Raw genomic sequence first — 13,847 nt, 5'->3', positions numbered from 1 at the left:
ATGTGCTCTGAATTTATCAAGAGGCATTAAGTTCTGCTAGCTACACAAAATAAAATGTGTTACTCTGAAAAAGTGGTAGTAGACCTCCCAGTTTTATGATGAAATGCACTTCGCTTCCTACAATAAACTTGTTCTTAAGCCCACCGAAATAACAAGAGCCCTTATGTCTATTAATGCATTCAGATCATTATGGCCCATTTTAAAAACTATGATCTTGTGCACGCGCACACACACACACACACACACACACACACCTTGATGGATACTTAATGGCCAACTCTTGAGCAAGCCCTCTGGCACTTAGCTTTGGACCTAAAAGTGCTTTGGGTGAAATTTGGAGTAATGGTCTTGGGGCAGGGGTATCACCTCCAATTGGATTTATCTTGGGGTATTGAATTGGATTTATCTTGGTGTATCAACCAACCTAATGCCCAATTCTCTTCCTTCCTAAGATGAAGACAACCTTGGACAAACCATTAAGGAACATAGGCACATGCTTAGGGCCTCAAGGGAAGGGTGCACCACAGAGTTTCTAGCTATCACGCCCTCAACTCTTTCTTAGTTCTCAGCACTTATTCAGCTTTAATGTCTGGTCCTTAGTAAATGGAAAGGCCAAGGGCAACCTTGGCTCTTTTATAATTGTGGACTTCAACTACCAGAATTCCAGAGCCATGAGTTGAAGTCCACAAGTCATAAAAGAGCCAAGGTTGCCTACCCCTGGTCAAGGGGCACCATTGTTGGGCTGTGCTTAGGGCATTTTGGCCTCAGCCTGGCTCTGTTGGAGAAGGTGTTGCTGGATCCTCCAAAGTGACAAAACATCTCCCTGCAATCTGAATGTCTTGCTATTAACTGCGTTTCGATCATTATTTGTTCTTTTTTTAAAAAAAACAACAACAAAAACCAGGCCATTTCTGATATTCTTTAGCGACATTTATCATAATCTGTGTCAGTGAATTCTACAAACATTTAAAGCAGGAGACAAAAAGAAAGAAGAAGAAAGTATGACCAAAGAGCAAAATCTACTGCTTTATTTTCATTTAAAAAAAAACACAAAACAAAACACCAAAAAACAGCATGAGGTAGTTGTGTTAAGGGGAAGGGAGAAGACACAGTAGAGAAGAGGTGTCAAGAGGCTACGCTAGAACACACACGCTATTATTTTTTTCCTCTCTTTTATATAAAATTAAATAATATAAAGATGCTCTGAAGAAATAAAAAATACATTAAAAGGTAAAGATAAAGGTAAAGGTTCCCCCGCACATGCGTGCTAGTCGTTTCCGACTCTAGGGGCCGGTGCTCATCTCCGTTTCAAAGCCGAAGAGCCAGCGCTTGTCCGAGGACGTCTCCATGGTCATGTGGCCGGCATGACTAGACGCCAAAGGCGCACGGAACGCTGTTACCTTCCCACCCTAGTGGTGCCTATTTTTCTACTTGCATTTTGACGTGCTTTCAAACTGCTAGGTTGGCAGAAGCTGGGACAAGTAACAGGCACTCACTGTTACGCGGCACTCAGAATTCGACCCGCCAAACTGCCGACCTTCTGATCGACAAGTTCAGTGTCCTAACCCACTGAGCCACCACGTCCCATTGTGGTACGTTAAAAAAAAGAGGGAAGAGAGAGATCCAATACCTAAAATACTAGGTACAAGAATTCAGAGGCCTAAGTTGGCAGAAACGTCTCCTGGAAATCTAATGCAAAGAAAGGGAATCCTGCATAGATCCCGGTCACTTCAGTGGGGCTGGTGTGGGGAAAAGTCCCCAATAGCCTCCTAACCTAAATGCACAGATTGGTGAGGCAACCCAGGGGGCTGAAGAAACTTCTCAAGTTTTCAGTACAAGCTGTTAGAAGCACTCGCAGAGTGTGTAATAAGAAACTGCAGCGCTTACTTTACAAAAGAGAGTCATGTTACGTCACGGAAGCAAGATCTGTGACAGAGAGAGAGCTTTCTGCTCAAAACCCCAAAGAAGATGAGGGGGAAAGCCAACACCATTTTAAAAAAAATGCTGCATTCCAAGAAAGGAACCTCCGGGGTTGAGAAAATGGGTTGCATCATAATGGAAAACCGTGGTGGAATCCCTCCATAGCCCCCACCATCCTGCCAGAAGCGATGAAGCTTCTTGGATGAAAGCGGAACATTTTCTTCTTCCTCCTCCTCCTCAAGGGGAAAAAAAACACACCACAGTTGAGTTGCTTTTTAAAAAAAATATCTTTGAGACAACTATGACCTGGATGACTGAGACTCTCCACAAACATGGTTGAGTCATCTATCTAGTTCTTCAAAAGATTCCATAGAAAGAGGGCTAATCTTCAACAGCCCCCCAGTCTGAAAGGGTCCAATCCACTTCAGACCCCAATGATAAGGCTAGGTTTGCAAGATCCACCAAAGCTTGCTTCACCATGGTGTATGGAAGAATCCACAAGTGGTTGGCTTTGGGAAAAGATGCTGGTTCTAAACCATGATTTACAAACAAAGTGGCTGGCTGAACATACGTGGCTAATTTTCATTCAGGTAGTTTGATTTCGGCTTAGTGTGCGGTGTGATCCAGGCCTATCTCAAAGCCTAAGCAGGTTAATTGTTTCAGTGTCCTGCAGACTGAAGCCACAGTAACAAGGAACTCCCATGCGGGTCAAATCTCCTTAACCAGGTGATGGAGGAAAACCTGTGGTATTTGCATCACACTCAGCCATGTTTCTTTAACCATGGATAATAAAATCAACAAAATGAGGAGGTTCACACTACTCATAAAGATTACAACATCCACATTTTCCGGCAGCCACTCCAAGATTGCTCTAAGACAGACATGTCAAACTCGCGACATCACGTGATGTCGCGCAACGTATCGGAACTTTTTCCCATTGCCGGCAATGGGATGGGCGCGGTTTCTCTGTGACGCTCCGGCCCGCGGGCTGGCAGTTTGACACCCCTGCTCTAAGACCTTAGTGATCTCCCCAGCTGTGGACTCTCTGCTAATCTCTGCGGAATGGATTTACACAATGGGTCATACATTTTTGCAACAAGAAAAGTATCAGTAGCGGGGTCTAGGACAAGTAGAGACAGTCTACTGCATTGTTCCTGAATGTAAATCATGTATTGTTTTTTAAAAACTTCATCACTGAAAGATGGTCCATACAAGATGGTCCACCTTTAGAATTGGGGGGAATGTAAATTATGTTCCACATCATGCTTCCTTCAAGAGAATGCCATTGGACTGAAGGTTTTTCACTGCAGCACCAATGCTACTTTTCATAGCAGCTCTGATTATAGGGGAACCACTGGCCAAAAAAATGGGACCAAATCATAAAGAAAGCCTTCAGTTCTTTTCTTGTTGGAGCTAAGGTACAAACACAGTGGTTGCATGACAAGTTTCCTAGTCACAGTCCATCTCTCAGGCATCTCTGGTGCAAAATACACTTGCAGGTGGTCCTGATGTGATTTACACTAGCCACACTTTGCATCAAATCCACAATGCCAGAACATGCTAGCAGGACGCTGACATGATTGATGTATTTGTTGAGTGTTCAGCTAAACCTCTAACCATCTCGAAGCCAATAGGAAAAAAAAATCACAGCCAGGCAGTTGAGAATGTTCCTCTGATTCAGTGCCTGAGTTCACACAACATGCTAAGCCAAGTTATTCTTTATCAGAGTTTGCTAACTAAACTAGCTAGGTTGGCAAGCCACATTCAGCAATAACCTATGGATTATATACCATAAGGGTGGGGTGGGGGTCACTCAACATGCTTAAGCTACAAATGAACAAACCCTACTTTGCCTTGGTGCTTTGTGTGGAAATGCCTAGAGACTGGCAGTGATTTTTAAGGGAGTTAAAAGTGACTTGATGGTTTTAGTCAAACAAAACTGATAGGTTTTTTTGAGACCTGGGAAAGAAAATATTTCCACAATTATCCTAATCAAAAGATCCTTGCAAAAATATAAATGTTTATTAGTCTAATGCAAATATTTTTTTTCACAGCATGATGGACTGTGTTGTGTTTGGAGACTGATGTGTCTTTTTAGTAAAACAGTGAGTGCTGGCAAAAAATCGCCTTTGGTTTTTGTCCTACATCAGCACCTACAAAAGCAGAACAAGGGATTCTACGGAATCTTCTGAGGCCATCTGACTTATTGCTCTCCATCTCTGTTTCATTTCATCCTTTGGAGATGTAGAAGAATGGCGCCTAAGATCTGATCCACCATTCAGAAGAGCAGATCAACTCCAGGACCAACCTCATGACATTTCGTGAAACAATCTTCCTCTCAAAGCAACTGGTTATGTGACAGCTGCAGCCTGGTAGTAAACTGGTGTTATGTAGCTGGTGGGCTGGGAAGAGGCCTATGGGCCTTACGCTGCCTACTCCTGGATCTTGTGAAACACAACATTAATTCATGATTGGTATGAAGTTCACCGATTCTCAGTAGCCGTTGCAGAGTGGCTTCGGAAGAAAAGAGAGAGAGAGAGCGGAACACAATACTCAGTGGGAGGAAGATCCTCCTTATAAAATCTCATGGAGCTAATACCCTTCCCTTCCAAACTGCGAGTTATGTGACTATTTAGTGCCATGAAGGCCTAAGTCTTAATAGCTATTATGTTTCTCCTAGCTCTGCCACGGCTGAGAATGTAATCAAAGCTCTCATCAAAGATGGTGGACACATGCTGCATTTTCAAACCCCAAAGGCAAGTCAGTTATACTAGTGAGGCCACCATGGAGAAGGCCTTGTGGTTGGGCCGTGGGAAGAGCATCACACAGGATGGGCTGGGTGTCCACTTCCCCTTTGTGAGATGATTCAGAGTCCCCACTCCCCCCAGGCTGGGGCAGCCCTCCATCTGCTCCATGTGGTTTGGAAGCTCTTTGCGGAGCCTCTTTCTTGATCTTTAGCAATGTATCAGCTGCTCCAGGCTCACTCTGGTCATCTTGGTCCCGGGATATAACACTAAGATCCTGCTGAGAGGAGGTATGAGAAACCTGTTCAGGTAGGTCTTCCGTGGGGAATGGTTCTGGTTCACCATCCTCACAGGGAGTCCGTTCCAGGTCCAGCATGTGGAGTTGGGAACCACAATCTCGGTTGGAGGCTAAGAAATCCGAATGGACAATGACCTCAGCTTCCAGTTGATTGAGGCTATTGGGCGGGTGCTCCTTGTTTGCTTCATTCTTAGGAGTAAAAAAAACAACAACAAGGATTCTTAGAAGTGTACAGATGGACGTGGCCACTGAGACCCACAAACCCAACTCCCCGTCAGAGCATCCTAGACAATGTTGCAGACCCTGCTCAAGCAACGCCTGGATGGAATGGAGGGAACTGCCAATGATCTTTTCAGCCATCCTCACCACTCTCTGCACCGCCTTCCTATCGGAAGCATCACTGCTTCAGACAGGAGTGAGCAAGACCATGTTTCAAAGTGGGCCTATCCAGGAAGCATAAGACACAGGAGAAAGATGCTAACGCACCTTACCTGACATGTTTTTATAGTTGTCTGGACTAGAACATCCATAATTCTTAGCCAGGTGAGCTGTGACTAGTCTACCTTCAGAATCCTGCTATTTAGCACGCCAGGAAACCATCAGGAGGCTGGGAGTTTATTTTGCTATTTTATTTTGATGGGCACATACGCAAAATCCAGAGCAGAAACAACCCAATGATGCACAGCTCCTGCTCTGCTCAAAGCACAATAAATCAGAAAACCGGTATTATAAGTGTAGCTGAGTGCCTTAACACAATTTCACCCTCTCCATAGGTAACGTCAGTCTTTTAACTAAGTGGTTTTGGAGTTGGGTATCACCAATATGCTGATGATACCCAACTTTTTATTTCTACCCCAAACCACCCCAGCGATGCCCTCGACGTGATGTCCCGTTGCCTGGAGGCGGTCTGGGTCTGGATGGGGAGGAACAGGCTTCGACTCAACCCTGACAAGACTGAGTGGCTGTTCATGCCGGCATCCCGGGAAATTCCGATTATTCCATCATTGGCCATGGGGGGTGAGCTATTACCCCCCGTAGATAGGGCCCGCAACTTGGGGGTCCTTCTAGATTCACAGCTCTCTTTGGAAGAGCATATTGGAGCTGTGACTAGGGGGGCCTTTGCCCAGGTTCACCTGGTGCGCCAGTTGCAGCCCTATCTAGACCGGGATGCCTTGTGCACAGTCACTCATGAGCTCGTGACCTCTCGTCTAGACTACTGTAATGCTCTCTACATGGGGCTGCCCTTGAGGTCCACCCGGAGACTCCAACTTGTGCAGAATGCAGCCGCGCGAGTTGTCTTGGGAGTTTCCCGATACTCCCATGTTACACCTTTGCTCCGCGAGCTGCATTGGCTACCGGTTGCTCTCCGGGTGAGGTTCAAGGTGTTAGTTATGACTTACAAAGCCCTTCATGGCATGGGTCCGGATTACCTATGGCAACACCTGCGGCCGGTGTCAACTTCCCTCCGTCCAGTGCGCTCCCACAGAGAGGGCCTCCTCCGGGTGCTGCCGATCAAAGAATGCCGATTGGTGACCCCCAGGGGGAGAGCGTTCTCTGTGGGCGCGCCAGACCTGTGGAACCGCTTACCAGTCGAGCTCTGGATGGCCCCCGACCTTCGCTCCTTCCGGCGCGATCTCAAAACATTCTTTTTTGAACAAGCTGGCCTGGTCTGACGGGATGGGGTTGGGTTTTTAAAACTAGTTTTAATTTTAATATGTATTGATTTTATGGGCATGATGTTTAATGGTTTTTTAATTTTTGTATTCGATTTTTATTGTGTATTGCCCTGTTCACCGCCCTGAGTCCTTCGGGAGAAGGGCGGTATAGAAATCAAATTATTAAATTAAAATTAAATTAAATTTTAACTAAGTGGTGGGTTTCCTTCCCATTACGGACCCAAAAAAAATGTCTTCCTGCTAGGAATACACACCGTGACAACCTCATAAACCAAAGCTTGCAACAAGAGCTTCTGTCCTCCATTGGAGACCATCTTCACTGATCCATTCAAAGCCATGGTGGGCTCTTTTGGAATTGAGACTCCGTAGCCAGCAATGCCGCTTGTCCAGCTGTTCAGAGATTTCCCCCACGGAGGCTGCAGAATAAAAAAAAAACAAAAACAAAACACATTATTTCTAATCCCATACTTGTATTTATCTGCTTAAGGCTATTTTATTTGCTCTTCCTTCTGATTTCAATTTTACAATGCTTTACAAGAGTTCTCAGCATAATATATAACAACATGATCACAGCTTCCTTCTAAAGATGCCAAGGTAACAGACCTGGATGAAGAAAAAGGCTTTGGCTTGGAAAACCTCAACATGGCATCTGGAAAACCCTCTCAAAACAACATTATTATTATTTTTTCACTTCCTTTAGTTGGCAACTATTGTATTTCTGGAAGATACTAGAAGAACAGCTTCAGCAGGAGACTTTAAATGCACAACTTGATAAGAAAGGAAGACTGAGATAGGAAAATTCGGGTATGCAACGTTCAAAGAATTTAGAGTTTCAAAGTTAAGCACCTGCATCTTGAATTGGTGGAGAAGGGGTAAAATACTTTGGAAAGTGGTGTAAAATTGATGATTCCTGACTGCTGGTCAGTTTTTGCTTCATTTCGAAACTCAAAAACCTCTTCAAGGATAATGGATTGTAATACAACTGAAAAATTGGAGGCAGAAGGGTACTGCAACCAGATTGTCACTGTTCAAAAATTACACATAAATATATGCATGTATGAGAAGTCTTCATATATATGGTAGTTTGCCTGGTTTTACTTTCTGCTTCTTTTCGCTTTTTCTGTTCTGCGAAGTTAAAAACATAAAAGCCATTTTTTTTAAAAAAAAAGAAATGCAGCCAGTGAGCAGATGGTGTGTATGTCCTTGCAAACAACTTTCAAGGTGGAAAAGTCTCGTGCTTGTCCCCACAAAGTGCAAAAAGCAGGACAGACATAAACACACACACACACACACACACACACCACAACACACAAACATGTCTTAACAGGTCATCTTTCAACTTTTAGCAGTGTATTTGCTTCCCTCTGGTGGCTACGGAAATGCAGGCAGGACTTACTGCTTTTAGAATCGGTGTGTGCATTTGTGCCTTTAGTACATTTGTAAATGCTGGACTTGGAAGTTATCAGTGAACCTTTTAAATGGGAAAAGGAATGGGGAGGCGGGTAAGAAAATAGGGGGCAGGGCCAGTTGAAGGCAATGCAGGTAGGCCTTGACTTACAACCATTCATTTGAGCAACCATCCAGAAGTTATAATAGGTAAAAGTATCACATCAAGATCACAAGAAGTGATAATACCGCTTTATACTGCACTACCAAAGCTACACTTGAAATATGTTCAGTTTTGGTCACCACAATACAAAAAAGATGTTGAGACACTAGAAAGTGTGTAGGGAAGAGTAAGTAAGATGATAAAGGAGCCGGAGGCTAAATTGTATGATGAACAGTTAAGGGAACTAGGTATGTCTAGCCCAGGGGTCTTCAAACTTGGTCCTCTTATGACTTGTGGACTTCAACTGCCAGAATTCCTCAGCCAGTATGCCTGGCTGAGGAATTCTGGGAGTTGAAGTCCACAAGTCATAAAAGGGCCAGGTTTGAAGACCCCTGGTCTAGCCTATCAAAGAAAAGGACTAGAGGGGAATGATAGCAGCCTTCCAGTACTTGAAGGACAATCACAGAGAAGAGGGAATTGAGTTATTCTCCAAGCCACCAGAGGCCAGGACGAGAAGCAATGGGTGGAAGGTCATTAAAGAGATCCAGCGTGAAATGAAGGAGAAACTTCCTGACAGTGGGAACAGTTACTCAACAGAATGGCTTGCCTCCTGGAGTTGTGGGTGCTCCATTACTTGGAGGTCTTCAGGAAAAGATTAGACAATCATTTGTCTGGGATGGTCTAAGGTGTCCTGCCTTAAGCAGGGGGTTGGATTAGAAGATCCCCTGAGGTCTCTCCCAGTCCTATGATTCTGTGTTCCATGTTAAGAATCCACCAATTAGTTTCCCTAGCTTCCAATCTGACTGCTGCTTCTTCCTGAGGTGACAACTTTGGTGTCAGCTGAGGATCTAAAAGCGGGTGAGGGATGCAAATGGGAAATCCCACCGGCTCCTCTCACATTTGTTTTAGTCAATCCCATAATTACCTTATGCACTCTCCACAGGGTACAAAGGTAAACATAAAACAGATGAGGTAAATTAGGCCAATTAAACATTCCCTCAAGAAATGAAATGCTCCCGACAAACTCTAGGAAGAATTAAGCTGGGAGGAAAGGAAGACTCCTGGAAGATAAACAGCTTGGCCAGAGAAAATCAAAGAAGAATCAGAGAACTCACCAGAGCTGGGGTGGGGATGAGGGGGATAAAAAAAAAATCTACAGGATCAACCTCTCCAGAAGAAGAATGGGTTCTCATAGAACACGATGAAAGGATCCTGACCATACCTTTATTGGAACGTGGCCCACGTTGTCCTCCAGAGGACTAGCATGGATGAGACCATGGGCTTCAGTCAGCTCTGCGCAGTCGCTCGGAGGCGAAGGGGCACCATCCGAGAGGGGAGCCATGAGAGACTCCATTTCATGAGAAGTTGATGGGATCACCGATAGGGGCGCTGCTGCCTGCCGGTTCCGGTGGTGATACATGTGGCTTCCTGAAGCTTGGGAATCCAAACCAGGCACAGATTTCCTACAGACAGGAAGAAGACGGTTATCGTTTACCAAAGACAGCTCCACAGACACCGGTCCCAGGCTGATCCCAAGCCTGACAAGGAGATCATCATCTTAATAGTAAGTGCTGCTGGGAAGGATGGTGTTTTTTTCCCCCCTGCTGAGGGATGGTGGAGATTTGTTACACAGTCATTGCTTTGTTTATTTGTACGTTTGATGGTTTGTTTATATTGAGGTTTTAACTGTAAACCTCTAATCTCCAATTCTCTCTCTAATAGCCCCTTTACACAATAATTAACATCATATAGAATGCAGAATAACAGAGTTGGAAGGGACCCTGGAGATCTACAGTCCAACTTCCTGCTCCAGCAGGGGAATTTAAGCCATTTTTGGAAAAAACAGCTGTCCAGTCTCTTCTTGAAAACCTCCAGTGATGGAGGACCCACAACTTCTGAAGGCCGCTGATTAATTGCTCTCCCTGACTGGAAATTTCTCCTTAGTTCTAGGCTGGATCTCTCCTGGATAAATAAAGGAGTTGAAGGAAGAATTAAGACATCGGAGTGAAAGCACAGAAGAGCAGTAAAGATGATTAGAGAACTGAACACCAAATTCTCCAAAGACAACTTGAAATGTAGGGGATGTTTAGGCTTGGGAAGAAGAAAAAAACGACAGACACAGAAAAGGAAGCCCTGGATCAGCAAAGGTTGGGCAGCCATCTCTTGATTGTGTTTTAATGTGGATTCTCATACAGAGATACAATAAGGTAAAGGTAAAGGTTCCCCCACCCTGGCACACAGGTAGCGGGCAGAAGAGAAGGCAGACAACTGGGCTCGCGTGTTGGAGGCAGCGCTGAAACACAACTTACCTCAGGTTATTGTTGCGAAAGCTGGTGCAGGCACAGAAGACAATACAAAGCAGGCAAATTGCTACCGTGACCCCGGTGACAGAATGAACTAAGATATCTGCAGGTAAAGGACACAGGAGAGCATGAAGAGGAGGAAGACGAGAGGAAGACTTTTTCTTCCCCCTAACAGCCCTCCTAGAAGAGAGGGAAGGAGGGACTGGTTAAAACCCTCCCTGTGAACTTCTGTGACTGAGGAGGGACCTGGTCCTGGGTCCCCATGGTGTCAATTCCATGTCAAGACATACCAGAGTGTTACATTTCTACTCTACTCTACTCTACTCTACTCTACTCTACTCTACTCTACTCTACTCTGTTCGTTCGCAATTCTATTCTATTCTATTCTATTCTATTCTATTCTATTCTATTCTATTCTATTCTATTCTATTCTATTCTATTCTATTCTATTCTATTCTATTCTATTCTTTCATTATTCTATTCTATTCCATTCCATTCCATTCTTTCATTATTCTATTCTATTTGTTCATAACTCTATTCTTTTCTTTTCTTTTCCTATCTATATTCTCTTCTCTTCTATTCCATTCTTTCATTTTTCTATTCTGTTCTATTCTGTTCTATTCTGTTCTATTCTATTCTATTCTATTCTATTCTATTCTATTCTATTCTATTCTATTCTATTCTATTCTATTCTATTCTATTCTATTCTATTCTATTCTATTCTATTCCATTCCATTCTATTCTTTCACTATTCTATTCTATTCTATTCTATTCTATTCTATTCTATTCTATTCTATTCTATTCTATTCTATTCTATTCTATTCTATTCTATTCTATTCTATTCTATTCTATTCTATTCTATTCTATTCTATTCCTTTCGTAACTCTATGCAGTTCCATTCCCACTCCACTCTCCTCCCCTTCCCTCCCCTAGACTCAATATTCCCTTCTTCAATGTCTCCTCATGCCAACCTATGTGGACGGTTGAGCTGAGAGAGAAAGAAAGGCCCCAAATCACCCAGGGAGTTTTATGTCTGGAGGACGGACTTCAGTCTGGTCTCTTCAGCCAGTCCAGCATCTTCTCCACTGGACCACCTTAGTTCTTAATTAAGAGGGAAGGGCTGGCCCAAGTCACCCAGAAAGCTTCCGTGGTGGTGAAGAGACCAGAACCTGGATCTCCTCCACTGCTGGCCCAGCCCCTTCCCCATTAGGCTCACAGCATCCTCAGCCATCACAGCGGGGAGGGGGAGGGCGGACGTCACTTGGAAAGGCACCAGCTTCCTCACTTTGGAGTTGGACTGACAGGGTGACCTCCCCTTCATCCTGGTCCACCAAGCACTGATCTCTAAGTCTTCTTTCACTCCAGTGGCTTAAATAACACTGGTCAAGGCTTAGGGTGCTAAAGGTACAGGTGGCCCTTGACTTGCCTGTACATTTAGCACCCTAAGCATCCTTAGGTTAGTACCCTAACCTTAAAATCATTTGTTTAGCGACCTTTAGAAGCTACAATGGCACTGGAAAAAAAGTGATTTGGAACCAGTCTTCATGCCTGTAACCACTGCAGCCTCCCGACGGTTAGCATGATCGAAACGTGCCCAGTTGGCAACCGCCATGTGTTTACGATGGTTGTTAAGACAGAGTTCCCCAACCTTTTGGGCACCAGGGACTGGTTCTGTGGAGAGAGGTTTTTCCGTGGATCGGAGGGTGCATGGTTTTGTGTGCTGCCTGCATCATGCGGATGGGGCTTTGCTTGTTTGTGCAGACCGGTTGCTGGCATGCCACGGCCTGGTACCGGTCCACGGCCTGGGGTTTGGGGACCCCTGTTGTAAGCATCCTAAGATCACACGGTCGCGGTTTGCAACCTTAGCAAAGTCATTGGGGGGGTGGCGGGGTGGGGAGGAAATCAGATTTGCCTAATGACTATGTAAATCGTTAAACCACCATGGCAAAAAGGTCGTAAAACCAAGCAGGACTCGTTTAATAATCCCCTTGCTCAGCAACGGAAAGTCTGGCCCCAACTGTGGTTTGTAAACCCTGGACTACCTGTGGTCAGCTTGGATCTTGGGTTTTCCTCCCTCTGTGGCTTAATGCATGGTGCAAACTCCACTTGGTGGAGTTGTCTGTGGGAACCCAGAAGAGGGATTAATTTGGGAGCCAAATGAAAATGTTCCCCCTTCCCCCCTTTTTAAGAACTCCTTTTTAAGAGAAGCAGCCTTTACCTGTGAGTCGCTCCTGCAAGGTTTGCACATCTTTCACGCTAGAATAGGGTCCCGATCCTACGACTGTCTTGGCTCCCATCTTGAAGAAGTATCTGGTGTCGCTCTCCAGTCCGTTCACTTCAGCGCTGAAGGTACTGCCTGAAGAAGAGAGGAATGCTGGATGTGGTGGTTGTTAGTTGCGAAGTCTTGTCCGACCCATCCTGACCACATGGACAACGTTCCTCCAGGCCTTCCTGTCCTCTACCATCTTCCATCTAAGCTCACGTCTACTGCTTCAGTGACTCCATCCAGCCACCTCATTCTCTGTCATTCCCTTCTTCTCTTGCCCTCAACCTTTCCCAGCATGCTGGTTGTGGTATTGGATCCTAATATTCCAGCCCCAAGGTTGCTGTCCAGTCTCTTCGTAAAAGCCCCCAGGGATTAATTGTTCTCACTGTCAGGGCATTTCTCCTAAGTTCTTGATCGCTTCTCTCCTTGATGAGTTTCCATCCGTTGTTCCTTGTCCTGCCTTCAGGGGCTTTGGAGGATAGCCTGACTCCCTCCTCTCTGGGGCGGCCCCTGAGACATTGGAACCCTGTTATTGTGTCAACCCTAGTTGTTCTTTCCATCAAACTTAAAAAAAGAAAGAGTGGGAGTTCGACTGCAGGATTGGAGTCAACATCTTGAATTCTGGACACCCACCTCCTCTTGCAGGCAACCTTGGATGTTCCTGTGCATTGGCGGACACAATGCTTACCCTCTCTGGTCAACAGAGTCCACATCTCATCTGGCTCGGTGCAGTTGGCATTGTAGAGGATAACATATTCCACAATGATGCCGTTCGGTTCCAAGGGGGGACACCAGTGAAGCTGGACCGCGTATGGGTTGATTGGGTGTAGCCGCAGATCAGAGGGGGGAGTTGAGGGCCCTACAGGAGAGCAGCAGAAGCGACAGGAGACAGAATGTCAGCAAGCAGGAGCTGGGTGAACCTCTGACACTCTTCCCCCCCCAGATTCCCTCCTAAATCAAATCAAATCAAATCCAGCCCTAGGGCCATATATGAACAAAATATCTAATAAAACTACTACATGTCTGTCTGATCTATCTATCATCTATCTATCTATCTATCTATCTATCTATCTATCTATCTATCTATCTAT

The 13,847-nt window shown here is 45.0% G+C and overlaps 1 protein-coding gene across 1 annotated transcript in view; it reads right to left on the bottom strand.

Moving 5' to 3' along the window:
* Positions 1 to 4,635: 4,635 nt before the first annotated feature.
* The window catches only part of IGDCC4 (immunoglobulin superfamily DCC subclass member 4), a gene marked incomplete at both ends in the record, with an annotated part of 82,117 nt that continues 72,905 nt past the window's right edge, over positions 4,636 to 13,847 (bottom strand). Inside the window, 7 exon segments of the mRNA XM_083371314.1 lie at positions 4,636 to 5,151; positions 6,893 to 7,054; positions 9,410 to 9,650; positions 10,497 to 10,593; positions 12,709 to 12,846; positions 13,445 to 13,652; positions 13,656 to 13,707. Coding sequence (XP_083227440.1) covers positions 4,636 to 5,151; positions 6,893 to 7,054; positions 9,410 to 9,650; positions 10,497 to 10,593; positions 12,709 to 12,846; positions 13,445 to 13,652; positions 13,656 to 13,707 — 1,414 coding nt within the window.

The sequence above is a fragment of the Vipera ursinii genome, assembly GCF_947247035.1.
Source record: "Vipera ursinii genome assembly, chromosome: 11".
NCBI lineage: Eukaryota > Metazoa > Chordata > Lepidosauria > Squamata > Viperidae > Vipera > Vipera ursinii.
The sequence above is the reverse complement of the archived record's forward strand: the minus strand, read 5'-3'. Positions and strand labels throughout refer to the sequence as shown.